At 34.2% G+C, this 25,683-nt stretch overlaps 8 protein-coding genes and 1 non-coding gene across 15 annotated transcripts; 1 reads left to right on the forward strand and 8 right to left on the reverse strand.

Moving 5' to 3' along the window:
• Nucleotides 1-1,096: 1,096 nt before the first annotated feature.
• Nucleotides 1,097-4,314, reverse strand: AT1G63240 (uncharacterized protein). Its single transcript, NM_105003.4, has 7 exons — nt 3,829-4,314; nt 3,396-3,515; nt 3,212-3,319; nt 3,014-3,136; nt 2,837-2,926; nt 2,690-2,756; nt 1,097-2,604 (listed from the first exon to the last, which is right to left on the reverse strand). Exons 1-7 carry the CDS (start codon nt 3,934-3,936, stop codon nt 1,574-1,576), a joined length of 1,647 nt encoding a protein of 548 aa, NP_564812.1. The 5' UTR covers nt 3,937-4,314; the 3' UTR covers nt 1,097-1,573.
• A 266-nt stretch (nt 4,315-4,580) lies between these two features.
• Nucleotides 4,581-4,901, reverse strand: AT1G09745. The gene has a single exon (NR_143521.1). It is a non-coding gene; the product is annotated as an uncharacterized misc_RNA (transcript).
• Nucleotides 4,902-5,583: 682 nt separating this feature from the next.
• Nucleotides 5,584-6,270, reverse strand: CLE14 (CLAVATA3/ESR-RELATED 14). Its single transcript, NM_001334074.1, has one exon. It carries the CDS (start codon nt 6,155-6,157, stop codon nt 5,915-5,917), a length of 243 nt encoding a protein of 80 aa, NP_001319300.1. The 5' UTR covers nt 6,158-6,270; the 3' UTR covers nt 5,584-5,914.
• Nucleotides 6,271-8,408: 2,138 nt separating this feature from the next.
• AT1G63250 (DEA(D/H)-box RNA helicase family protein) lies at nt 8,409-11,894 on the reverse strand. Its single transcript, NM_105004.3, has 10 exons — nt 10,852-11,894; nt 10,670-10,776; nt 10,509-10,564; nt 10,201-10,428; nt 9,902-10,108; nt 9,723-9,809; nt 9,546-9,641; nt 9,249-9,464; nt 8,981-9,163; nt 8,409-8,900 (listed from the first exon to the last, which is right to left on the reverse strand). Exons 1-10 carry the CDS (start codon nt 11,835-11,837, stop codon nt 8,670-8,672), a joined length of 2,397 nt encoding a protein of 798 aa, NP_176514.1. The 5' UTR covers nt 11,838-11,894; the 3' UTR covers nt 8,409-8,669.
• A 191-nt stretch (nt 11,895-12,085) lies between these two features.
• TET10 (tetraspanin10) lies at nt 12,086-14,675 on the reverse strand. Of its 6 annotated transcripts, none has more exons than NM_202348.3 (11): nt 14,278-14,656; nt 13,902-14,014; nt 13,726-13,780; nt 13,577-13,632; nt 13,451-13,498; nt 13,325-13,373; nt 13,159-13,242; nt 13,012-13,079; nt 12,797-12,922; nt 12,635-12,692; nt 12,096-12,426 (listed from the first exon to the last, which is right to left on the reverse strand). In NM_202348.3, exons 1-11 carry the CDS (start codon nt 14,329-14,331, stop codon nt 12,361-12,363), a joined length of 777 nt encoding a protein of 258 aa, NP_974077.1. In that variant the 5' UTR covers nt 14,332-14,656; the 3' UTR covers nt 12,096-12,360. The 6 variants fall into 6 exon arrangements, with proteins under 6 accessions (NP_001320678.1, NP_974077.1, NP_001031222.1 ...); NM_001036145.3 differs by having other exon boundaries at nt 12,559-12,692; NM_001334077.1 differs by having other exon boundaries at nt 12,146-12,692; nt 14,278-14,424; nt 14,526-14,675.
• Nucleotides 14,676-14,939: 264 nt separating this feature from the next.
• On the reverse strand, nt 14,940-16,896 carry ABCI1 (non-intrinsic ABC protein 10). Its single transcript, NM_105006.3, has 2 exons — nt 16,404-16,896; nt 14,940-15,766 (listed from the first exon to the last, which is right to left on the reverse strand). Exon 2 carries the CDS (start codon nt 15,737-15,739, stop codon nt 15,050-15,052), a length of 690 nt encoding a protein of 229 aa, NP_176516.1. The 5' UTR covers nt 15,740-15,766; nt 16,404-16,896; the 3' UTR covers nt 14,940-15,049.
• AT1G63280 (Serine protease inhibitor (SERPIN) family protein) lies at nt 16,729-17,091 on the forward strand (the record flags this gene model as incomplete). The annotated part of the gene is made up of 1 exon (NM_105007.1): nt 16,729-17,091. One exon carries the CDS (start codon nt 16,729-16,731, stop codon nt 17,089-17,091), a length of 363 nt encoding a protein of 120 aa, NP_176517.1.
• A 138-nt stretch (nt 17,092-17,229) lies between these two features.
• On the reverse strand, nt 17,230-19,308 carry AT1G63290 (Aldolase-type TIM barrel family protein). The gene is made up of 8 exons (NM_105008.4): nt 18,857-19,308; nt 18,546-18,550; nt 18,398-18,460; nt 18,194-18,300; nt 18,006-18,103; nt 17,838-17,930; nt 17,711-17,752; nt 17,230-17,636 (listed from the first exon to the last, which is right to left on the reverse strand). The coding sequence occupies exons 1-8, from the start codon at nt 18,974-18,976 to the stop codon at nt 17,481-17,483; spliced, it is 684 nt and encodes a 227-aa protein (NP_176518.1). The 5' UTR covers nt 18,977-19,308; the 3' UTR covers nt 17,230-17,480.
• Nucleotides 19,309-19,360: 52 nt separating this feature from the next.
• On the reverse strand, nt 19,361-20,918 carry AT1G63295 (Remorin family protein). 2 transcript variants are annotated; one of them, NM_001334078.1, is made up of 5 exons: nt 20,837-20,918; nt 20,605-20,725; nt 20,264-20,351; nt 19,934-20,015; nt 19,361-19,718 (listed from the first exon to the last, which is right to left on the reverse strand). In NM_001334078.1, the coding sequence occupies exons 2-5, from the start codon at nt 20,684-20,686 to the stop codon at nt 19,515-19,517; spliced, it is 456 nt and encodes a 151-aa protein (NP_001319301.1). In that variant the 5' UTR covers nt 20,687-20,725; nt 20,837-20,918; the 3' UTR covers nt 19,361-19,514. The 2 variants fall into 2 exon arrangements, with proteins under 2 accessions (NP_001319301.1, NP_001185299.2); NM_001198370.1 differs by having other exon boundaries at nt 19,455-19,718; nt 20,605-20,918.
• Between the last annotated feature and the right edge of the window lie 4,765 nt (nt 20,919-25,683).

Raw genomic sequence — 25,683 nt, forward strand, 5'->3', positions numbered from 1 at the left:
GAGTGAGACCCTATCCATGTCCAATGCTTGACACTAAACAAGGCTTTTGAGTTGTTCCGAAAGAAAGTCGGAGAATGAACTCTTCAAAGTGATGCATAGATTCTCAACCTCGCATCAAGTGTTGCTGATAGGTGTTGTGGTCTCCCTCTGACACTCATTGTCATTAGTGAGACAATGGCTTCCAAGAAAATTGTACAAGAGTGGAAACATGCCCTTGATGTTTTAACCACCTCTAAATAGTTTTCAGGCATAGAGGACATCATTCTTCTCGTAGTGATGTTCGGCTACGACAGTTTAAAAATGGAACACCTTAAGTCGTGTTTTAAGCACCTAGCAATATATCTATTGAGTTTCGATTACAAGATGATAATCTATGTTGCTATTGTAGACAATTAGATATCAATAATTTCAAAAAATGATAATTTGGATGCATATGATGTTTATAAAAGCATATGTGAGATATTAAGATCCACCTCATCACTAAGCATACAAAACTTTAATGTGCACATATTTTGAGCAGTGTTATATATTAACTGTTTATATAGACTTTTTGTTTTTTTTAGCCTCTATTAGTATTTAAGTTTCTAAGTTACCAAATTTCAAGGCTTTTAGAACAGATTCAAAGCTTTCAAAATTTGCATGTTTTACCTATACTGTAAAATATCTATAAATTAATATTCGATAAATTAACAACCACTATATATTAATAAATTTCTTCATCCCCACCTTGGATTATTGTAATATTTAACATAATTTGATATATGTCCCAACAATATAATAAATTAGTAATTATATAAACTTATCAATATACATATATATATATATATATTCTCTAATATTTTTTACATATTATATATATAAATTAGTAAATATGAATTTATTATTGTTTGTTTTTCTTAAATTTTCATTAATTTGTGGTAAACTCATTTTTAAAATTTCATTAATATTTTGCAAACACATTTCTAATATTTTTTTACTAAACTAAAACCTTTTGTATTATTTTCTAAAATATAATTATTTTTTTCTTGTACTTGGTTCCAGGAGGATGTTGATTATAATTCGAAAAAAATAGTTCATTTCACATTTTTTTTTGGCAATATTTTCATTGATACCCAAAAACTTGGCCCATGAAGTACAATTGGATATGAAGCCCAAAATCTAAAGTTTAAAATAAGCCCAAAGACCAGCAAGAAAGATAAAGATTGCAACAAGAGACCCACACACCACCTGGTCGAAGAAGCTCGACATCCGATGACTCCAACTAAGAACTCCATGAATCAACCTGCCTTTCTCCGAATCCAGTTGAGTAGCCTCCCTCCTTCAATCATCACTTCTAATATTTTTTTTGCGTCCGCACCAGTATAGACATAATTTGTGAATGGTAAATCAAAAGCGGTCAAACAAATGGATTTATCTGCCTCAACCGCAGCAACTTGCATAAATATTAAACAAAGCTAGGAAAAAACACATAGATAAGATTCGAAACATTAAGCAGACGGAATTTGAATTTTCTAGAACTTAAATCCCAACAAATCCCAATTTCATCTTAAACTTGTCGAGTCTCAGTGTCTCTTTAGTGTCCTGCAACTGTTGGTAGCATACTAGTACCCATGGAACTGCAACTAGGTATGTTTGAACTTGCAACTTGTACACATGGAGGATCAGGAGACTTCTTTTTCTTGAATGCAGGTTCTTCATTAAGTGAGATTTTGATGTCGGAGAAGGTAGGCAATCCGAAATCGGGTAAAGGTAGATTACTATCAGCACTCCCAGGAGCTGCAAAGTGTTGCTCTAAGTACATGCGGATTGCCGAGTCATCCTCTACTTGAAATGATCTTGTGAGTGGCTCAAATGGGAAGTTTGGGCACGGTTTAAGCCAATCATCAGGTTTTTTGTCCATGCCTACACTCGAACTTCCCTTCTTGCCATGCGATTTGCTTGATGGTGTTTTGCCTCTCTGAAGTTTTCTGGATGGTGCTTCAATGCCTTTCTTCTTGATGTTCTTAGATGCACATCTTTCCGTATTCTTCTTCCGCTTTTTAGAGCTACTGATGTTCTTCTCTTGCGGGGTTAAACCAAGCTCAATGGTGTTGCTAAGATCTTCTACAGATGGTCTAGCATTAGAACTTTCAAAGACAAGTACAGAATGTGAAGGGGCTTCTCTGTCTGGAAAGAAGACCGAACTTCTCCAGTCGTTATCAGGTTCTTCCTGAGCTTTCAGAGGCTCTTTACTTGTATCGCCTGATTCCTGAGTCACTTCAACAGCTTTTGATGAGCCACTTATGTGAATCACGTCACTCTCTAGGTCAATGATCTCAATGTTTCTTGTTCCTGTTTCATCGCTCTCACTTTTATTCCAATTCTTCTCTACCAAACTATCACTTGCAGGTTCACAGTCCAGGTTGATTTCAACAGTTAATGATCCAGTCAAACCGGGGATCTCCCTCGCCTTATCATCACACTCAACCATAACACCATGCGAGGTTTTCTTTTCAAAAGACTCGACTAGGTTAGATACAACATGACCCTCTCCCAAACCATTTCCTTCTTTTGAAGTCTCAGCTTCTGGAAGTTTGTTGTCACTGTCACTACTCAGATCCTCATCTGCACAGACAAAAACTATGTGTGTCTATCACTAACAAACAAATATCTCTGTATAATTACTCTTTGATTCCTTTTCTCCACATACCTTCAAACACACATTGTGTTTTTGCTCGAGACTCCAATTTCTGCATTCTTTCTGGCTGTGACCGTAGCTACGATAAACAAAACATAAAACTCACAGCAATACATGTTCAAGAATAAACATAAGAAAAGTAAAAACAAATTCACTTACAGGAGTAGAGGTTATGTTAGAGAAATTCTCCACATTTTCGACATATTCCCTCTCTGAAAAATCTTCTTCATCCTCCTCAATTGCATAAGTCTTGTAAACCATAAAATTGTATCTATCAGCTATACTACAACCTCTTTTCAAGATACTAAAACTTTCAAATAAAATCATGCATCTTACAATTTCATTACACCCGGTTTCGTATACTTCACCCGATGAATCTTCAGATTCCATAGAGTTCTCATCTAATACCACTGTCTCCTTTGGATTGGTGTTAAAATCATTTGATGTGTTCACATTCATCTACCACATAAAAACCATAAACAAATCTCTCACTCTCAATAACAAACTAAGGCACAAATGGCTAGTCTGTTATACCTTGTAAGGGTTTCCACCAACATAACCAATCTCCAACTCTGCTTTCCTTTCATCCGGAAGCCACGACGGCCTTTCACTTGCGGTCTCTTTATCTTGTAAGGCTTTTAACTGCAACAAGAGAAAGAAACATTATATATAACAGAACAAAGAACTTGCAAAAGTCTAGTCAAGAACATGATCATACACTTGCTTTATTCCTCTTGATTCCTGCTTCTCGTTTTTCTCGTATTTTCTCCATTTTAATGTACTCAAGAACTTGATCCTTTGTAGATAACTTTTTCCCTGTTCTCAATTGCGTGTATGTCTACAAGATGAAGTAAAACATTGGGTGCATCAACATGCATACAAACCAACTAAATCTACAATTAGAGGTCTGAGTTTTCATAAAATTTCTCAATCACAAGTCAGCTTTCTCAAATTGGTCTTGAAATTATCACTATTTATGGTCAAATTTCTTGAATGAAGTATGGGTGTGTGCATGGTGATCAAAGTACTAAAAAACAGAAGCAAAAATTTCACATCAAAAAAGCTGAGAATCAGTGTAAATTGGAAGATGAAAGAACAGAGAAACACAAAAAGGCTCCACATTTAGAGAGTAAAGAGTTTAAAGTAGTTACCCTAGTTTGACGACCGCGTTTTAGAACTGTAGAGTGAGCAATCCAACCGACGGGAAGCCAATCCGGCGTGGCGTCCGCCGTAATAGTTGGTGGAAGCTGACGTAACATTTTCCGGTGAGAAAATTCGGTCTGAAAACAGAGTTTATTTTTTTTCCGGTGACCAGGTTTTGACACTCTGTGTTTCTGAGAACGACAGAAGAAGAAGTGATAACATTTCGTTGTCGTGGAGTTTTACGTGACACGTGACATAATATCTGAAAACTTTGCATGTTAATCCCTAAATAATGCTTTTTAATGGTATTAACCCCAAAGTTTTGTTATTGGAATGTCAAGGTCATAAGCTTTAGCCATCCCATCGAGTTGGAAAGAAAGTGGCCAAAATATTGACATTGAAGTGGTTTTTTTATTGAAAATGAAGTCAAATTGATAAGTTTTTGCCGGCTAATTAAACATTTATATTTGTTCTATGTATTTGTTTGTATTTACTTTCCCTTTTGTTAAAAATTGTATGTTTGTGTTTTTTGTTGAATGTCTGTGTGAAACATCTTTTACATTAATAAAGCTATGATTGTTGAAGAAACACAGAAAATTAGTTGTCTTTATCTTGATTGTGATGGGGTTTATTTTTGTTTTATTTTGACTCTTTTGCACTCTTGTTTTTATATTGATGACCATCAATATATTAAATCGGTACGTAAATGGTTTTAATCAGTTTTATTTTATTTTGTTTTTTTGCCAAAGGGTATTATTATTTATATGAAACATATCGTACAAACCATTCATGATACAGAGAGCATATTATACAATCCAAAGACGTCTAAAGAAAGAAATTAAAAAGAACTGAATCAAGACTATAAACATCAAAAGGGAAAAGTCTGGATGCTCGATGATCAACCACCAGAGAAGAGGCCAAACCATGGTAGCAGTGTTTGAAAGTCAATCTTCTTAACTTCTCAATAAAAACAGCAAACGAAAACAAAGCTTCGTAACTGAACTTAAAACTTGCATTTTATGCCTGTGTTAAGAGAGCTTCTTGCTTACCAAAGTGTGAAGAGACCTGAACCTAGTAAAAGAAGATTGATCCTATCCTAGAAAATCTGCCAACTTGAGAACCAACAAACTGCAACATTGAAATCTAAAAAAGACTGTAACTTGAAGCAATCTAAGAGAGATTGTTCAGCCAATAGCATTAAACCTGAAAGGCTCTAAGTGTCCTAAGCGTCTATAAACATTTCAAAAAACAGACCTTACCCCAAAAAAAATCAGTTTTATTTAGAGATGTGTTTACATTTTTCGTTTCTTAAATATAGAACATAAAACAGGGTCAACGCATTGCCGTGTCGTTCCTTGCCTACCCCTTCTGTTGACTCATAAAACTCATTATTATCATTTTATTGTTGTAAAAATAAATTTATTTTACAAGTATAGATGTTGACTTATATTCTATGATTCTATCGTTGTTGAATGGACGACTGAATTTATTCTTTTGCGTAATGTTTTCATCATATATATACATGTTGATTGTTGACGGATCGATTTTTTTTTTGTCTTTTTTTCTGATATGAGTGACGGATCGATTTACTGCAAAGAAAATCGAAATTCAATAGTCTAGCTAGTCTTATTTGAGAAGATATACCATAGATAGACTCGTAACAACGGAAATAACTTTGATCATGTCATGTTACTGTGTTAGGAACGGAAACTATACTGCAGAAATACGTACATGATCTGAATTGAATATATTAATAACTCTGTCAAACTAGTAACATGTCATATTTATTATAATGAACTATAATCAAAATATAAAATAATCACCCCTCTCATCTCGTGCAAATCAATATTTGATACATATTTTCAACATCGTATAAATAAATGTAAATATGAAAAAAGAAAGTTACATAAGTCTCTGTACGTATATCTATCATACAATATATCTACAAAATACAAGAAATTAAAGAACCAGCAATAACAGAATTTGTTGAGACACAAGGTAGATTAAATTATTCTAAACAAAACCCTAAACAAACTTAATTAAGATAGTATAATTATTGGCGACAAAATGTAACTATAATAGTATAGAAATATATCATTTGTTGTGAAGCGGGTTAGGACCTTTGGGAACTAATCTAGCAGAAGCTCCGTAGATCCGATCATACTTCTTGTCGGCGGTCACTTCCGATAATATTCTCTTGCCGTCAAAACTTAATCGCTGGAACTCCTCCGTCGTCGTCATACTAGGGAGCTTGCGGCCGGCGGAAGAGGAATGAAGCCCGGCCAAAATGAAGATCATGACGATTAGAAACGATAATCTTTGGCTCCAAACTTTCATTTTGTTTTGAATGTTTTCTCTCCGTAAGAGTTTTTTTTTTTCTTGACTAATCTTTTGTTGATGTCGATGAGTTAAGCTTAAGATTTATATTAATTACGGGATCGTGACAATGGACTTGTAAGGAAACGAACGAAATTTCTCTCAAGTCCATTAAATATTGGTAACCTCTATTGACGAAACTAACCTCTCCTTTGACTATAAGAAAGTTCAAACGTATAATACAATTTTTTAGTTTATACGTAATTATTATATAACCATGATCTTTTTCTTCATCGTTCCAAGTTCACAAATTTCTATTATTAAGTAACGAAATATAAGAAGAAAAACACTAAAAGTAACTTTATGTCTATATTTAGTGTGTTGATTAATAACATAATTTTTGCTGAGGTGTTTTAGGGTTTTCTTTTCGTAAATCAAACTTCAATTGCAATGAGTTTGATTATTCCTCTTTACTATAGTCTCACCGTCATCGTGGAGCATGTTTTATCGTTTTGGTAAAGTGAGAAACAGAAGTCACGACGTTTTCACAAATGGGAACATGATTTAAGGGTAATATTGTTATTTAGCCGAAACGGGTGGAGTGCTCGCGTGGGTCTCTCCGATCCGTCGATTCCTGTGATCACACCGTTGACTCTCAAATAATTTGGCTCTTCGAAATAATTATTTATTTAACTTGACATCTAATTATTTACGCGTTAATATATAATATACTACTATCAGTTACAGAGAATAGTTATTGATTTTATTTTACCAACCAATATGAATTGCTTATAAAAGTAGAAAGTCAGCCATATATATTTTAATTTAGTTGGATCTACGAAGTATTTTGTAAGAGATAATACACAATTTTATATATGTTTTGAATCTTTGATATTTTCAAGATTTTTCAATCTTATTTTCCTAACATTTTCTTCCCTGCGAAATGGGTAACAAGGTAAGAGAAAATTAGCTCAGGATTTGTATATTGTATAGTTCTTGTTTGGAAATGTTATACTATACTTGTAAAAATAAATGCAAATCGTATATATGGCATGTAATATAAAAGTAATGCGAGTTTTCTTTGAAATTGTAAGCCATTTGGATCAAGACACGTAATTCCGCAATCTGACGATGGTCATGCGTTAACTATAACGACTCTTGATCAGTTTTATAATTAAATGAATAGCTCAATGAATATGTGATATACGTTTACTGTATACATATGACATCAGTCTAATGTTATGACAAATAAAATTCCTATCAAAATGGTACCCATACAATAGTAAGATTATGAATTATCAGCTATGGAAAAGAATTACTGTTCAAAATATTTGAACTTTCAATTTAAAATTCTAAAACAAAAGTTTGGATGGTATGTGTAAACAAAACTAAAATTATCGAGGACGAGTTGAGATGTCCGTGTCATTAGAAAGAACACGAACAACAAATTAAATTGCTGTTTGTGGTAGGCTGGTAGCTCCTGCCTGTTGTCTTGGAACGTTGCCTTGTAAAAATACTTAATGTCTAAAACTTCTTAATTATTTGAAAATTTCTAGTTTATGTTTCTAGCAAAATACAACGAACCACTTTGTCATTCGGAGTTATATAACTTAGTAAGTTCTATTATTGTTATTATGGATTTTATTTTCGATTATGAACAAACCATGAATACTAGTCTACTACTCCTAATTTGTTCAGAAAAGAAGAAAAAACTACTACTCCTAAATGAACAATCCAACACATGAAAACCATAACACCAACTTTATTCAAAAAAAATAAATAAAAAATCATCAATATCCTATAACAAAAAATTGCATATCTAAGATTTAAACCCAAAATGTGATGTACGATTGACATAACATCGTGTAGCCTATGTCACCATAAACTATCTCTATCTTCGATGATATGTGCGTGTATGAGCCAATTGATTTTGTAAATAAAACAAAAAAGGAAGAAATCTTTCAATTTTTTGGGTATGTATTAGTAGAAGATGTTACTTGCATGGTGATAATTAAGAGTGAGAAAAATTTGATATTTGGTATTTGGAACTCTCTTGTTATAACCTTGGAAAGGTTCCTTCACTCTGAAATGTTGATGATCATCAAGGATTAGGTTGAACTAGATGCATGTGTATTAATTATGTAAAAGATCATATACTAATAAAATTATCTTTGTCCATAAATGCAGTTAGTTAGTAAATTATAAAGTTATGATTAGTAAATTATTAACTCCATTTTTGATATGAGATCAATGATGTTATTATTGAGCAAATCACGTATCATATGTATTTTACCCGTACTTACATAGTCAAATTACTTACATTTCAATTGTAACGATTATAAATAATAAACAAACTTCCTCAAGTAGTCAAATATATAAACACATGACTTAGACAAACAAAAATTCCTGTAACTAAAAAGTTAATCACATATTCATAAATAACAAAATTATTTAAATATGATGTTGACCAAAAATGTGTCATACATTTCTCTTTACGACGATACATCTAAGTACCAAACCAACACAGGTCGGTTTATTTTCGGATTGGAATACCAGAAATACCTTTGAGACCCATCTTAACCGCGGTTCTTCGAAACAAAGCAGGAGGTTTCTCTAAACCGATAGAATGGCAAAACCGATTAGCTAACTCGGCTAACGTGGTTTTGTCTCTACCGGTTTCTCGAACCGAGTTGTAATAACCGAGCCATGCATGGTACGCTGCTTCTTTGATACTTGTATCAATCTTAGCCATCGACTGATCAACCTGTTTACAAAACATTTGTCCTCAGTATCACTTAGCAATAAAACTCCAGTTATGGGTGTTAACAGTGAAGGCGAACAAACCTGATGTTTAACTATTGAATCAAGATCCGGAGCTGGAATTGGTTCAAGTGGCAAATCTTTAAGCTCATCAAGAAAATATCTCTCCCATGGCGCAATCAAAAGCAATCCTTCTCCTCCTTTTCCTTCTCTTCCAGTTCTACCTAGTCGATGTATATACTGTTCTCTGTCACTCGGTATACCGACCTACCAAAACATAAGACCAAGTCTAATCCGTTAAATATCCATAAAAGGTTGTTTTTGGCATGAAAATGTTCGCTTTGTGCTTTACCTGAATAACCAAAGTAACATCTGGATAGTTCATTCCACGAGCAGATACATCAGATGTGACAAGAATCAGTCTATTTGATTCCTTAAACTCGTCTGATACACGTGTTCTATGGAGCTGAGGTTTTCTAGCATGAATCTCCCTAACGTTCAATTTCATTTCCCGGAGTAGAGTATACATCAGTGATGTTACCATACCGGTTGAGCAAAAGACTATTATCTGCGAGAATGAAATTGGATAGTTATGAGAATTACCAAGGTAAGAAAGAAAAAAACAATTGTTTAAGAGGATTTGTTTTACCTTATAATCAGGCGTGTTGTTGATGTGCTCTTTTAGAAGATGAGGTACTAAGTGGAAATGAGATTCGTGTGGAGCAACAATACAAGATTGCCTCACCTGAAACCAAAGCAAAAAAAAATCAATAACCAGATTCAAGTAACAAGCTTTTGAGACAAAAAGAAGAGCTTCAGATTTTACCTTATCATGAGTCTCTACACAACCGAGCCCGATTGTGTCGATATAAGAGTGATCCCTTTTCAAAACAAGCTGTGAGACTCGACGGACCTGAATTTAATCTAAATTTTAGCCGTGTGTGTCCGCATTGGATTTTGTGCTAAAGGTAAGAATATATGAAGTTAATTATATAGCAATTGTACCTCTTTCGGAATGGTTGCAGAAAAGAGAAGAGATTGTCTCTGACGAGGCAAACAATCTATGATTTTTTCGACATCTCTCCTGAATCCTAAGTCTAGCAAAAGGTCAGCCTCGTCAACTATAAACAATTTAAGCGCCATCAAACGCGATGTTAAGCCAGACTTATTCTCTATATGATCCAAGAGTCTTCCCGGAGTTGCTATTAGTATCTGCAACAAGGTACGGAAAGAAAAGGAGATTGACCACACCAACTAGAAATATAAACAATTCCTGTAAAACAGAGAATCACGATTGGTCAAACCTGACATGGCTCAGATTCTAGGCGTTGTTGATCAAGTTTGAAGCGTGTACCACCAATTAGAGTCTGAACACCAATCCCGTCATGGAATTTGAGTAGAGCCTTGCCCTCTGCAGCGATCTGGCTTGCAAGTTCTCTTGTGGGACAGAGGATAAGAGCAAAAATCGGAGCAACTTTGTTAACGCCCTTACCGCTGTTCATAGCTTTCAGAACTGTTTCAATTGCAGGAAGCTTTTTTTCAATCTTACAACGTTATCTTAAGAAACAACAAAAGCTAAGGCATAATCTCAGGATAAGGGATTGTAAAATACCAAAAACGCCATGCTCTTTCCCGTCCCAGTTTTGGCTTTGACTAATGCATCTTTACCTGCTTTATATAAAAGATAATACGTTGTCAAATGCTAACCATTTGAGCCAAAAGAAGAAACTAAAACCAGCAGAGTAATCAGAAAAGAACTAGAAGAATACATACCGTCTAGGCACTCAGAGAGAGTGGCATCCTGTACTCTAGTCATCTTAAGAATGCCAGACGCAGAAAGTGCCTTTAGCGTCAAAGGAGATATACAAGACTCATCAAATCTGCAACCATTAACAGAGTTCATCAAGATTTAAACTTGACAAATCAAATTCCTTTACACAGCCAGTTTAAAATACCTTTTTGCACTGTAAATCGAGTCATGAGGCTCTTGCTTCTCCTCCATTACATTATCCACAGATTTTCTTTTACTGAGATCTTCTCTAACTGTATTAATATCCAAAGGAGGATAAAGCTCTTCATCCGTGACATTACGATTCACTCTTTTCGTCAGCTTGATATCGTGGTTCCCTAACGACGCACTGCTTCCCGTTTTCCTCATATCCATCCAACCTATCATCTTTCCCTCATCGCCTTCTTCATCTGAATCCTCTTCAGTTGAACTATCGTTCTTCCTAAACTTCCTTCTTCCAAACAAACCTTTGTTCCTTATAACTCCAACAACACTCCTCGAGCTCTTCACTTTCTCCTTGGTACCAGCAAATTTAGGAGAAAAAGGACTCAAAGTATCTAGCTTTTTAGCATCAAAGTCATCTCCTTCATCACAAGAACTCTCATTTCTCTTAAATCTACTCATACTCGAAAAACCTCTCCTACTACTACCGAAAACACGATTTTTACCCATAGAATCACATGTCGCAGAAACTAATCTCCTCACATCAATAGGCGAATTAGAAGTAGAATCAATCGAATCCGAACCTGATCTCGACCCTTGATCTGATTTCTTCACCGGACCATCGTTCTCGTTCCAAAAATCCTCTGCTCCAGCTTTCATAAACCGATCAGCCAAGGTTTTGATATGTTCTTTCGGGCTCATTGGTCCATGACTCTGCTTCGATTTCGCCGTTTTCTCACCAGAATCTGGATTTCCCCACATTTTAGCTCGGATCTCGGTCCTAATTCGAGCTTCGTAAAGCTGTTTCTCTTGATCCAAGAGCTTGTTCTCTTTCTCTCTAGCTTTCTTCTCGTGCATACGTTTCCACTGCCACTTGTTTAGTCCTCCAGGGAAGGTTCTCGGACCACCACCCATGTTCCGAGAGGATATTCGGTTCCATAAGGACCCTGTGATGGATCCAGATCTTTCCCGGAGAATTAACGAGTACATTTTCCGGTGACTCTTTTTTGCAGAGGAAATGTGTTTTTTTTCTTTCTGAGGTTTTAGGGTTTAAGGCAGTAATTGTAAACGCTTCACTGATATATCCGGTCTGAGATATAAAAAATCGCGGTATGCAATTGAAACCGGTTGATAACCAAAATTTAACCACAAATCCGGTTTGATACCCGGTCTGATTTTCATGAGAATAAGGATTAAGTAATTAATTGAACCCGTAAATTGCAAAGAATGGAATCATAAATTTTTAATTTCTGTTATGCATTAGCTCACTAAATTTTTACTCTTAAAAGATAAAAAGTGTAGATTTTGATGTCAAATATGTTTTCTGTGTGAAAAATCTGATCAAATTTTTGCTCTGTTTCAACAACATATAGATTACAGAGTAAAAAGAACGATGAGAAGTTGTTGCTCTTGTGTCTCTCTTGGAAGCATTCACCAACATGGAAGAGAATGTGATTCATCTGTAGCTTGGGAGAATCCGGTGAAGTGTTTTCTTTAACCCGGGCTTCGGTTTCTAAGCTTTGGATCGGTAACTAGCAGCATTTCTTCTCGCACAGCATCCAACAAAGTAAACCATTGACTGAAAAGAAAACAAATAAATCAGTTCTCACAAGAACATTTCAAGATCCACAAATTTTTTTTTTTTAAAACTGTTTTGGTACTGTTGTGGTTTGGCAATCTTTAAAGGTTATGTTGGAAATTTGCACTAAACCGTTTAAAAGGCCAAAACTTTGTTCAGAGTCAAATCTCGTGCTAAGAAGAGAGCTTATCAAGACAACAAACAGGACCACATTGAAGATCGCAACAAGTCGCCACTCGGTTTTCATGTACTGAGCAACTCCAGCTCTGCGGATATTAATCAAATGAAAAGAATAGTTAGTCTCATCTGAAAATGAATGACACAATTGTTGTAACAAAAGAGCTTTAAGGGGGCAAGTTGATGGCTCTACTTGCAAGAATCACAGTTGTAGCACTTGATAGTCCTCAAATTCTTGTAAAGCTTACAATCTTTGTTAGAACTTATCGAATGAAAGCTCAAGTCATAGTAAGAAGCATTCACCGCAGGATAACCACACCTTGGCATAAAAACAACATTGAGACGGTTCGATATTTCTGCGGATTCAAAACATCAACAAATAACAAGAAGAGACATAGATATACATACTCAGATGGTGGTCGACAACATCCAGCTTCTATCGGGGTTAATTCTGCGGATTTCAACTGTTTGATGGTCTGAGATCATTTCAGAGATCATGAGTGTCTAATATTCAATAATATAAGGCATCTTTTTGTTGGTGGAAAGATAATAGACCTTGTATTTCTTGGAAAGCTTCCGACATTGCTCGGATTTAACAAGACAACTCTTTAGTCTTATCCAGTTACTGGTGTTGTTAAGCTGAAACATCAAGAATTAGAAAAAGAGAAATTGAAAGCAAGTTTTTTCTATTCTATATCAGTGCCACTGTAAATTATAGTACCTGTTTTAGAAACCATGAGCTGTAATCATTCAGCTTATACTCCTTGTACCTGATTTTATGCAGAAAGTTTCAAGAATTTACACATGAAAACTGGTACGTAACCGCAGAGAAATAAGTTATAGTTACCTTAAACCAGGGTTAGTATGGCCAGAACCATTGTTTGTTACAATGAACCTGTAAAACAAAAGCTGAGATCTTCAATGATTCAACAGCTGAGTTTTGACGATTAACCATTAGGAAGATGAGGCTTACGCCAGTACGGTAAAGACAAGAATCGCGATCAAAACGATCAGGAGCACGGCAAGATACTTCAAAGGAAAATCAATCATGTCAAGGAAGATTAAAATTCAAAAGTTTCCAACAAAAGAAACAGAAAACAGAACATGGCAAGTGAAGGATACAATCCAAAGAAGCGCCACACTTCTCTTGCACGCGCCAAGAAATCCGATTATGGATCTGAAAAGCATCAGATCATAGACATTTCATGAACAATAAGTAAACACACACACACAAAAAAAGAAACATAAGCAAGAACCATTGTTGGGTTATGCCAATTGTGAAAGTAGTGTAAACTCACATCAAGAAGATGAAACCACCAAGAGCTATAACTGGAAATGTAAGTGACCTTCTGCAACCATCATTGTGTGTACTCATCCACACCCCAAATATTATCACTGCCACAGCCAATAGCTTCACCAAAAGTAGTAATACACATAAATTACTATAAAGTTGCAGAAACAATCAACATTAAAAGGTAGAAACTTGCACATCATTACAACTAAAGCAGTGGAATTTCACTAAGAATCTTCATGAGACACAGAACCATAAACTAAGTTGTACGGAATCCCAGATTCTAATCCAACAAACCAAATCCATTAAAGAGGAATCAAAGGACGGTCAAATGCGGTTCTCAGAATTAGAAACTAAGTGGAGAAGAAGAGGTTTAAGCTCACCATTGTAAGAAGATTGACCCATCTGATAACGAAAGTGCTTGTGCCCATACCCATTTTTTCAAGGTTGTTGCTTTTGAAAAACCCCTCCAAAGAATTAAAGAAAGACACAAAATTCAAAGAGAAAGATGCAAAATTTGGTTCAGGGTTCTGCAAAAGATTGAGAGAAAACAAATGGGTCAGTGAGAATTTAAACTTCTCATGGGGTCTTTAATCAAAAAGAAGAAGAAGAACTGAAGAACGAAAATGACTTGAGGGTGTTTTCGTCAGTATAAGAAAAAACAGCTCATGCTTAGTTTCAGTTATCGATGGATGGAGTTTAAGAACAGACACGACACGACATAGAAATAAGAACAATAAGAGAGAGGTCAATGTACAAACGTATACGTTTGACTCGTGCCAAATCCTAAGAGCGACCACTATTCGTTGTTTCCTTCTTTTCATAAAAGTTTTATTATTGGTTCTTTAATCTGTGGCAATTTTTAAAAATTAGAATGCGTAATTACCTTTTCAGAGCACAGATTTATTTGTCTGTTTCACCAAAAACAAAAGATTTTTTGGTCTTTCCAAAAATTATAGTTAAGTTATTCATTTTTAGGATGAATTTATGAAGTCACCTAATAATGTAATGAATGACTTAGCACATAACATTCTAACGGTAATCTGAATTTGCTCATTTTTAATATTTTTAACCAATTTTCTTGACAAAACTAACATTCCATTACACAGTACAAAATAAAACACTCCCAGTTATAAACTCTCTTTGATTCTTCTACTAAGAAATGTCTGCACGATCAAGCATATCAATCAAAGTCATTTTCCTTGGAAACCTAGGAGGAAGCCTCAAGATCATAGCATCTTCAATGTCTATCGGAAGATGAGTCGCGACAATCACAATCCCTCCTTTTTTCCTATGCTCTGCGATAATATACTCGAGCAATCTAACACCTTCATCATCCAAAGCAACGGATGGTTCATCCAAAAGCCATATCGGTCTATCGATAGCGAGGAGCCTCGCAAGTTGCAATCTTTTCCTCTGACCCATCGATAACATTCTCGATTTCTCTTTCACCAGTCTCCCTAACCCCATTAGCTCCAACGCGGGTTGAGCTTTGCCGATTTTATTCTCGAGAAGCTCAAACCATTGGACATTATCGAGTACTGTGAATCTCTCTTTGATGGCGTCTTTTAAAGAGATCCAGTTGAGTTGGAGTTTGTATTGTTGAAAGATTCCTGACTGTGTGATGTCGTGACCATTCCAAAGGATTTCTCCTGCAGAGGGTTTTGAGAATCCAGCTAACATTCTCAAGAAAGTTGATTTACCGGATCCGTTTGTTCCAGTTAAGACAAGTGCACCACCGTCATGAAGAGATACATTCACGTGTCTTAGAATCTGCTGCGCGTTTCTCATGCAAGAGACGTTTTGAAGAAGAAGCCGAGGGATTTGAGGCCTCCTGATAGACATTTTGGGACAAGACTTCCGCACCGGTATCTAAAGAAACAACAGAGCAGCCATCAAAAAGAATTAAGTAACCAATGAACAAAAGGCTTATGAATACAGATTAAGTTCAGAAACAGGATCAACAAGGAACAGCTAAAGAGAAAAAAACAATTGTTAGTCTACTAAGTAAAACCATTTTGTGGTAAGTGGTTTTAACATTTAAGGGGGAAAAAACACAAGTTTTCACTTGGATGACTCCAAAAAGCAAAGCTATAAGGAAGGATAGACTCATAGTACATGCTTGTATGCATATCTGTATCCATAGAAGAATCTACGAAGCTTTGTACAAGTTTCTGAGTTAACAAAACTGATAAAAATTATTTGGTTATGATCCTAGAGCTGATAACAATGCAAGTATATGATTTTGTAAAGCTATGAAGATCCAAAGATTTTTAAAAAGAAGAAATCGTGACCCATTTATCATTTGGACTTTGGGCTAAGAGAAAATACCAAATACAAGACTTAAGCATAACAAATTCAGACTATTTTCAAAGATTCCATTAATCCAATGATCCCAGAAGCTCGAATTGGAGAACATAAACGGTACTGTGAAGATTAAAACAGAGTATGAATGCTCAAATCTGATATTCCCATCGGCGATGAACAAAATTAACCCAAGACAACTTACCGGAGAGGAAAGACGGTGGTGGTGGTGATAACGAGCTCAGAGATTGGATTGAAGAAGATGCAGATGCGATTTCAATGAAAACGAAATGGAAATCGATAGTCGATTTTGATAGTCCTGGCTCCGACAAGCTTAACGCTGTCTAGTAAGAAGGGCGGCCCCAAAATCTCTGCAATCACTCCCCTTTGATCCCTCCTTAAAGGATCTGTTGGAGAAATTTTTTAAGGCTACTTTTGCTCAACTTTATTATAATGTTTTAAGAATATTTTAGGGTTTTGAGATATTTGTTAAACATAAGGCTTGTAGTTTTATAATAATCCTCTCTGACATGGTTTTTGGTTTTGTTTTGAAGGCTGTACAAGTGCGTCAAGAGCTGAATAAGTGGGCTTCCGATCACACCAATGGTCTCATCATAGACCTTCTTCCTCGTGGATCCGTTAAAAGCGAAACCGTTCAGGTTTATGGAAACGCATTGTACTTCAAAGGAGCATGGGAAAACAAATTTGACAAGTCTTCAACCAAAGACAACGAGTTTCACCAAGGCAAAGAAGTACATGTGCCTTTCATGAGAAGCTATGAAAGTCAATATATAATGGCTTGCGATGGTTTCAAGGTCCTTGGACTACCATACCAACAAGGCCTTGATGATACCAAACGAAAATTCTCAATCTATTTCTATCTTCCCGACTAGAATGATGGATTGGATAGTCTTGTCAATGATTATGATAGATAGTCACATTACGAGATATGAAGTTGAAGTTGCTGATTTCAGAATTCCAAAGTTTAACATCTCTTGGAATTTTGAGTTTTCGGAACTTGAGTCATCGTCGTTGTACCATCGTCTGGATTATCTAATTAAGTCTGATAGACTAAAATGTAACTGCTACATAATAAACAATTTCTTAACAAAAAATTCTATCTCCGGTGATTTTCTTGTGGAATTTCATCGCTAGGGCAAAAGCTCTCAGACACATTTTAATTGTATAACAAGTAACTAAGATCTAAGGTTTATTCCATTTCAAAGAAATAAAAAAGTATTAGCTTAAGACCTTGGCTCATAGAGTTAGGGCACCAACTTCCTTAAGTGGAGGGTTGTGCTTTCTCAACACTAGCCCGCAAAAGGGATATGACGTCCCCAGGCTTCGGAGCTCCAAACACTGAACTTCCTGCGACGATACAGTTGGCTCCAGCTGCAGCTGCTGCATCGATTGTGGAAGGGCCTAAGCCGCCGTCCACCTGATCCAGGAGATAGGACTCAGTTTAAGGAAAGATCAAACACTGTCTGAACTTGTAGGATTGAGATGACTTACCTCAATATCAAGTGTTGGGTACTTGTTCCTCAATGCCCTGACCTATATCAAGAATAAAGAAAACTAAGGTTACGAGGGGATTTCAATAGGCAAATGACATTTTGATTTCCAGAGTTGGAAACATAACCTTGTCCATCATGCTGGGCATGAACTTCTGGCCTCCAAATCCAGGCTCCACAGTCATCACAAGAACCATTTCGACCGGATTTGTACCTTCGACCTGTCATAGATAGGTCAAGCACGCATAATAACCCAATCGCACTCTGGCCAAACAGCAATTTCGATAATTCAATACCAGAGGATAGACTTGTTCAACAGGTGTTCCAGGCTTTAGAGCCACACCTGGCCTCATCCCAGCAGCCTTAATCTTCTTCACAAGTTCTTGCCAATTCTCTGAAAGTAAGCGAATAATACAAGTCGAGATCATAAAGATGAGAAAAAGTTGAAGGATGGTGTGGGGGAAACAGCTATCTATATATATACCTTGGGCCACCTCAACGTGGAATGTGAAACCAGACGCCCCAGCTTTAGCCATCTGATCCACATAATCCATGGGGTTCGTCACCATTAAGTGGCAATCAAGATATGCACTGTGATAAAAGGGAAAGATAAAACGTTTTCAAAGACATCACTTCACTTGAAGAACATGTCACATGTTATTAATTCAAAGGGAAGGAGTAACATTACTTTGTGTGCTTCCTCAAACTCTCGATGACAGGAGCACCAATCGTTAGGTTAGAAACAAAATGCCTGCCCGAGTAATACAGAATTATACTAACCAGATGCTAATACTCCATAGTGTAATGAAAACACAGCTAAAAACAGTAAAATTTACCCGTCCTGCAAATGAGAAAACAGCAGACTAAATCATTAGTATGAAACAAGCAAAGGTTAGCATATGAGTCAGCTTCTTTGTTGTTGTTTCATTCTAAGAGCAGAGATACAAGTTTCACATTTGAATTCCACAACATTCAACACCAGATCCTAGAGTGGAGATAATACTATGAGGCATAGTGATTGAGAATCAAATTCTTTATCGTATTCATATCAAAGGTGAAACCTTTATAGCACCAAGTAAGTAAATATATTGAGTGAAATCAAAAAATTGAGATTCGGAGAAGAAGAAGAAGCTATAAAGGTTGTTACCATAATGTCCATGTGAAGCCAATTGGCGCCCAAATCGATCATCCGCTTAGCCTCCGCGGCAAGATTTGCAAAGTCCGATGACAACATCGACGGAGCGATCTTCGGCGACACACCCACCATCTTCTCTGGTTTCAACGAATATGGTAGAGAAGAAGAATCTGCGTTAGGTGAGAGCACTGTGAGAAGAGAAGAAATCAGAAAAAGCGACCAATGGGTAATTGGGTCAACCCGTTAACCCGAATCTCAACCCGACCCAGCTAGCTTGATACGACCAAACCTGATGACGTGGCACCAAACACCAAGGCAAACTAATACATAACCACTTCTAAGAACTTCACTTACACATTTTGTCGAACATCTTATCTACAACAACTAAAGGTATTAGTAGAGAAATTGAGCATATGAATGCATCAGGCATAGAGTCATATTACATACACATATGAATGATACATTGATCATTGATGCTTGTGAGTTAATTGGGCATATGAATGCATAGAGTCATATTAAATACACACATGAATGATAACATTGATCATTGATGCTTGAAAGTTCACACATTACACAGATTTTTTCGTTAATATGTTTGGGTACAAGTAAAGCCCAATAAGATAATTTAATGGGCCGAGAATTGACCCATGAAAGGAGGATATAAAATGTTTTAGAAACATCCACAAGTTTTGGTATTGGGTGGATAGGCATTTGGAGTTGCAATTAGCTTCTCACTTATTTTTTCGACTTTGATAGATTCTTGCTCCTTTTGTTTCTCTATTTTTTCTCTTTTGGCTTCTGCAATCTTCTCAATTTCAGGTATTTTTTTCTTGAATTTTTTTGAGAATTCAGTTTTCTCCACTTGTAAATTCTCCTGAAAAAAAAATCAACAGAAATAAATTATCGTAGTAAAACTATATAACATAGACACATGTGCATTCATAGAGGAGAGACTATATGAATAAAAGTTATAAATAAAAGTACTTTTCTATGATATTGTTTGTATTTCACTATAAACGTTAAATAAATTGAATAGCTAAAAGAAGTTAAAGAGAAAATATATTGATATAGCTAAAATTCTCTATATACCTCCATTTTCTTCAAATCTAACTCTAGAGCTGTCTTCATGTTGTTTTCCCATGATTCAATCGAGCAAAGTTCTTTGTAAGCCCTGCTTTCATTGATTCAAAATAACAAAATGTAAATATTATATTGATAATATAAAGTATAAAAACGGGTAATCTCGCATTTCTTGCGACATATATATAACTGTATGTTTTGAGTTTAATTATGGTCACGTCAATATTTCTGTGAGATATTTGTTAGTAATTTTGAATGCAGAACAATGTTGATCTTTATGGTTCTAGCTAGCCTCATTAATAACTAAGGATTATATATATTTGGATTGGCAAATCTTACTTGGTTTGAGCTTTTGCCTTCTCGTTCTCTTCCCATGCATCTATTAACGCAAGTCTCTTCTCTTTCTCTATCTCAACAAGTTTTTCATCTACATACAAAATAAAATTATTTGAAAGAACTTATAATCTAAATGCAAAAATCCAATTCCACCCTTGAACATTGTTAATTATAAGCGTAATATTAGTGAAAGAGATGTATATTTAATAGGTCGTTGAGTCATGACGCTATTCATGTTTACTTGTTCACAAAAAATTGTAGTCCTTTATTTTTCTGGTAGCAAAATTTTGGAACCAAGAAAGAAACTTACTATAAATGTATAAATATATTACACACAAACATACTTTGACTTGAAGCAAAAATGATAGTACTTTCTTCATATAATGGAGACTTTTTCTGGACTGGTTTATTTTGTCCCATATGCATGTTAGGGTTTCTCTTCTCGTCCGTCCTTCTTCCTTTGTACTTTTGTGAGATTTTTACAGAAAAATAAAAGTAAAAACTGCAGTTAGTAGAAACTAGTAACTCAAATGATTGAAAGGGCATAATTAAACAGAAAGATAGAAATATAATTACCTTTTAAAGATAAATTAAAGACAAGGAAATTAAAAGAAGTGAAGATCTTATAGGTTTGATGATGACTTTGAGTTAGGTGTGGGAGTTTTATGCTCGAATCTTATCAATATATACATGCCCTGATGCCCAATATATTACATATATTTTACATGTATGTCATCGATTTTTTTTACTCCAAGTAATCAATTAACTGTTTATGGTAGGTGAATGGAAAACATTTACGATTAGTTAATATATTCACAAAAAGGTGCTTAAAGGAAGCTCCAAGTACTGGGTTAATGATTCAGTTCGTACTGTATAAAGGAATCTTAAGTTTTGTATAGAAATTGGATTAAGATTGTAAACATAAAAACTTCAGGTATGTGTAAAATATGTTTTACCAAATTATAATAGCCAAAACTAAACTGGTGGAACGACTTATCTTGTTATCAGTTTCAAAATAAGAAATAAAAAGTGTAAGATAGATATGAGGAAAAAGAAATTTAGTATTTTAAAATTACATATTTGCTTCCAAAAATGAAACTATATCTAAATCGTTATCAGTTTAGGATAAACATATGATCTTTTCACTAAATATGTTTGAAACATGTGTAATTAAAATCATATTTCTCTCTACTTCATGTCACTTAAGTTTCTATATAATTTGAATTTTCCAAATCCCTATTACCAACTCCATTCAAAAATTGTATCCGTTATGCATGTCTTATGACGTCGAAGTTTTACGTGTGTTCTTATTTAAGCATGAATGGCTTTTATGGATGCTCCCTTTGTTTGTGTTTCCATCACAATCACAATTGCTGCTTAAGAGAATACAAAGTTAGATTTTATATGTTTCAGCTAACATTTAATTACGTTGTAATTTAATTTTGAGTAAAATCTAACTTACTAAAATCTATTTGTTGTGTTTTTTCTTTTTCTTGTAGATATAACCGTCTATGTTATGTATGCAATTCTTTATCAAATTATTAGACAAAGGTAAAATGTTCCCACGTTTTCTCCTTTTATTTTCTTGATATGAAATGATGAGATTTACACATCTTTAGTTCTCCAAGATGCCAAGATGCTATGATAATGTTGAACGTTGTGAAAACAAAAACTGTCAAAGCATAAAAGCGAAAGAAAGAAAAAAAAGAAACTCACTTTCATGTGACCAGCGAAGACACTATGACATCCAACCAAACAAAATTGGTTATCTAGATAGTTTTGTTGATCGTATATATGTTAGGCGTATTTTACTATGAAATGTAAATAATATTTTCAAAAATATTATTTCACATTGAATTAGTTGTTACTGATATTTGTAAACATATAGTTTTCATGTATATCTTTAAAATTAGGTAATAAATATATATAGATGCTAAGTAATGATAAATTGTATATGCATTAATACGTTGATTGATCACATGACCTTATAAAGCGAAAAGGTCTCTCTCGTACAACATGTTGAAAGGGAGATGAACATTAAAAAAAATATATATATGAGACTAAAATTTATACTTATCTTATTTCTCAAGCTATCACACCTAAAGCTAAAAAATAATTCTTCTTTTATTTTTTTTGGTATAATATAGTTTGGTCTTTATATTTGCTTTTCCTTTTTAATCTTTTTCTCATGCATTTTATCTTCTTTTTTGTATTTTATCTAATTATAGTCGGCATATATAGATTAGAACAAATCATAAATACCCATACTCGAACAAATCATTGAAAATTGAGCCGTACTCGAGAAATTATATCATAAAAATTGAGCGGATTAAAACAAATCATCAAATTCATATAATTCAGTAATCAAACAAATTGAGCCGTACTCGAGAAATTATAAATACCCAAATTTTATGAAAATTGTTGAAAATGAATCAATCGAAAGACAAACATTAATTTCAACCCTTCTTAAGTTCATTGTTGGAGAGCACGCATGCGTGATCACGTAATCATGCATTACCTGAAAATAAAAAATGATCACGTAATCATCATAAACCTAAAAAAGAGTCTAATGATATACAAGTTTTGGTACGTGATAGAGATTATTTAAATAAATGACTGTAAATGATTATATATATATATATACACACAACTATATATATACGCATCATATTAATGATTCATGATTTTAGTATAAAAGATGTCAAGATCTCATTAAACCTTTGACCAAAAAAAAAAAAGATCTCACTAAACAAAAGAAAGAAACTGATGATGGTGATTTAAAGGAGGATAAAGGGTATCTATTAGTTCATAATCAAATGTTATTGTTGAGATCATGATCATTCTCATGCCTATATATTATGCAATGGTTTTGTATGTTTGTATTCGTGTCATTAATCCTACACATATTGGCGTAATAATGAAAAACAAATCCACATTTTTTTTGGTTCATATTTTTTAGTTGATTGATGTCTCTCTCCAAATCTGTAAAAGATAATTGAAAACAATGCCTCAGCTTTTTCTTTTGGGGAGAAAATGCAATTTCTTTTAAGAAGTAGCTAGTGACACTAAACTAAATTATATTTGTTTTGTTTAAACAAAAATAATTATATTTGTCTATTTAATGTTATGGGTGAAATGTATCCATATATTAATCATATGCTAATTTCACTAATACGATGATGGTGCAAGATGAATCATATACAGTCAAGTAAATAACATTCAATAGCTCGTTGATTGATCTTATGCTTATAGTAAATGAAAACAAGCCTAAATTCGTCGGAAACTGTATATTTTGTTCATAAATGGTGTTCCTTACTCGTTTTGTGTATTAATGCTTCTGGGACCTCTGCATGCTTCCATATTTTAATTCTTCAGAGCTTTGTTTAACTAGTGAAAATTATTTTTGGGAATGTGACCCCATCACACATGTGCTTCTTGTTCTGTTCATTTAGAGCCATTTGAAAGCTAAAATCAACTGTGATCTGAGATGTATTTTTGAGCGTATTATAATTGCATTTGGTTTAGTCTTGTTTTACATATACATTGATTTGATTATGGTCGTTAATTACCATGTACTAATTTCGAGTTTTCTAGTTAAACAACTTTGCCTAAGACATCTGAAATTAGTGAAGATAAACTCTTTTCTGAATTCATCGCCTCCTGTATATAAGTTTTGGATCCAAAATTTTGCAAAGATGGGTAAAATCAAAATCAAATGGATAGTAGCTATAAATCTTAATTTTGTAAACATTCTATACACATCATATTATGAAACATATGTAATGATGACTTTTCTTTTTGCCAAAATTAAACGTCATAAATTCGTTCTTATTTTGGACACAAATTTAAAATTTAGTTTACTGAAGGAGAAAAATATAAACCCACGAAACAAACTTAGTCCAATGCTGTAGGTATCATTAATTATTAATGAAAATGTGGACATAAATTTTGTTCGACATCCGAAATAATTCTTATAATTCATAAAACCTTTTTTCAGTAGGAGCATGGCAGTTTGACTGCACATTTTTCGATCTGTAATGTTTATGGTATTACTAAATTCTTTCTTTTATTACTTTCTGCAAAAGAACATTAAATGATACCAAAAAAAAGCTCTAAAATTTACTACTAGGCAACTAAAATTTTTTTTTATTTTTTTTTAAAGGTGTGACGTCAACTAAACTTGTGAACTAGGATGTCAGTTAAAAGCAGAGGAGGCGAGACAGAGAGATATTTGTACTTTGTAGAAGTTAGGTTGGAGCTGTTGAGACAGCTTACGTGATTTTTATTTTTTTGATACGTGACTTTATTAGCGAATCATTGTTGGAAAATCTATGTTGTAATCACCGATTTACCGTAATTTATCAAAATTATAAATTATCTACACGCATACTGAAATAAATGTATGTGAAGCTCATTGTTTGAACGATATAGTTACAAGACTAAAAACGGTAAATAACCTCTTTTACAGATTTACATATAACTTGTAAATATATATAACTTCTTTTAGATAAGCATATAAAATTAAAACAATATTTACATTACAGATAAATGTATGCGAACCTCATTGTTTTATTTATATATTTTTCTCTAAAATGGCTCCATCTCTTATAAATTAATCCATTGATCAAGTTGGCCAAATAAAAAAAGGCAAAGAAAAAGGGGGTGTATGAGTAGGCACGCATGAGTGGCACGTGTGAAGAACAAATAAAGCAATGGCTAATTTTCAAAGCCAAGTATGCTCCTCAGAACTAACAAGAACAAGGTGTGTCAAAGAACCATTACTTTTATGTACCGTCAAAGAACCAATCTTGCATTTACACAAGTTCTTACTAACAAACAAAACAAAAAAGTTCGTACTAACTCAATATGGTATAAACCATAGTAATTAATACGTGTATATATACTATATAGATATCGCATGAACTATATTCGTTGTTAAGTTCTTTAGAATGTAGCAAGAAGAACAAGTTCTTTCAGAATGGTTTATCATACACGGGCGCACATTTGGAATTACCCTTACGTTAATGAGGAAAAAATAACTAATACTACTAAACTGAAAAGATACTTCGAAATTAAAATTTCTGATGTATTTTGTTTTGATGTTGATAAGTACATGTCAATAAGACAACCATTGTAGTTTGTACTTTGTACTTTGTAGTACCATTTCATATATCCTGGTTGAACCAATCTCATTTTATTTTTTCCCCTCGGTAATTAATCAACAATTCGTTTCAGGAAAAAACGAAAAAAAAAACTATATTATATTACCACTTTCTTTTTATCATTGGTAATGAATTTACATATCAATTAAAGTAACATTATGTATGTTTGGTATATAAGTTAGGCAGATATATATTGTATACGTATTCAAGTTGTTAGTTTTATTTCAAACACACTCGAACAAACCACCATTTCGTTACGAG

The sequence above is a fragment of the Arabidopsis thaliana genome (genome assembly GCF_000001735.4).
Source record: "Arabidopsis thaliana chromosome 1 sequence".
NCBI lineage: Eukaryota > Viridiplantae > Streptophyta > Magnoliopsida > Brassicales > Brassicaceae > Arabidopsis > Arabidopsis thaliana.

What these genes read in the sequence shown, in the direction of transcription:
- AT1G63240 (NM_105003.4), bottom strand. Translation starts at nt 3,936, where the DNA reads ATGTTACGTCAGCTTCCACCAACTATTACGGCGGACGCCACGCCGGAT. An exon ending in AACGCGGTCGTCAAACTAGG is followed by an intron (nt 3,516 to 3,828) that starts GTAACTACTTTA and finishes TTCATCTTGTAG; the next exon opens with ACATACACGCAATTGAGAAC. An exon ending in AAACCGGGTGTAATGAAATT is followed by an intron (nt 2,927 to 3,013) that starts GTAAGATGCATG and finishes ATGGTTTACAAG; the next exon opens with ACTTATGCAATTGAGGAGGA.
- CLE14 (NM_001334074.1), bottom strand. Translation starts at nt 6,157, where the DNA reads ATGAAAGTTTGGAGCCAAAGATTATCGTTTCTAATCGTCATGATCTTC.
- AT1G63250 (NM_105004.3), bottom strand. Translation starts at nt 11,837, where the DNA reads ATGTACTCGTTAATTCTCCGGGAAAGATCTGGATCCATCACAGGGTCC. An exon ending in GAAAGAGCATGGCGTTTTTG is followed by an intron (nt 10,429 to 10,508) that starts GTATTTTACAAT and finishes ATTGAAAAAAAG; the next exon opens with CTTCCTGCAATTGAAACAGT. An exon ending in GTGTAGAGACTCATGATAAG is followed by an intron (nt 9,642 to 9,722) that starts GTAAAATCTGAA and finishes CTTTGGTTTCAG; the next exon opens with GTGAGGCAATCTTGTATTGT.
- TET10 (NM_105005.5), bottom strand. Translation starts at nt 14,331, where the DNA reads ATGGGTATGGGCACAAGCACTTTCGTTATCAGATGGGTCAATCTTCTT. An exon ending in GGTGGTTTCATCTTCTTGAT is followed by an intron (nt 13,781 to 13,901) that starts GTGAGTTTACAC and finishes GATGCTTTTCAG; the next exon opens with ATCCATAATCGGATTTCTTG. An exon ending in TGTTGTCGACCACCATCTGA is followed by an intron (nt 12,923 to 13,011) that starts GTATGTATATCT and finishes TTTTATGCCAAG; the next exon opens with GTGTGGTTATCCTGCGGTGA.
- ABCI1 (NM_105006.3), bottom strand. Translation starts at nt 15,739, where the DNA reads ATGTCTATCAGGAGGCCTCAAATCCCTCGGCTTCTTCTTCAAAACGTC.
- AT1G63290 (NM_105008.4), bottom strand. Translation starts at nt 18,976, where the DNA reads ATGGTGGGTGTGTCGCCGAAGATCGCTCCGTCGATGTTGTCATCGGAC. An exon ending in CCACGTTGAGGTGGCCCAAG is followed by an intron (nt 18,104 to 18,193) that starts GTATATATATAG and finishes GCTTACTTTCAG; the next exon opens with AGAATTGGCAAGAACTTGTG. An exon ending in ACCCAACACTTGATATTGAG is followed by an intron (nt 17,637 to 17,710) that starts GTAAGTCATCTC and finishes CTCCTGGATCAG; the next exon opens with GTGGACGGCGGCTTAGGCCC.
- AT1G63295 (NM_001198370.1), bottom strand. Translation starts at nt 20,806, where the DNA reads ATGCCCTTTCAATCATTTGAGTTACTAGTTTCTACTAACTGCAGTTTT. An exon ending in CATTTTTGCTTCAAGTCAAA is followed by an intron (nt 20,352 to 20,604) that starts GTATGTTTGTGT and finishes TTTTGTATGTAG; the next exon opens with ATGAAAAACTTGTTGAGATA. An exon ending in AAGGCAAAAGCTCAAACCAA is followed by an intron (nt 20,016 to 20,263) that starts GTAAGATTTGCC and finishes CAATGAAAGCAG; the next exon opens with GGCTTACAAAGAACTTTGCT.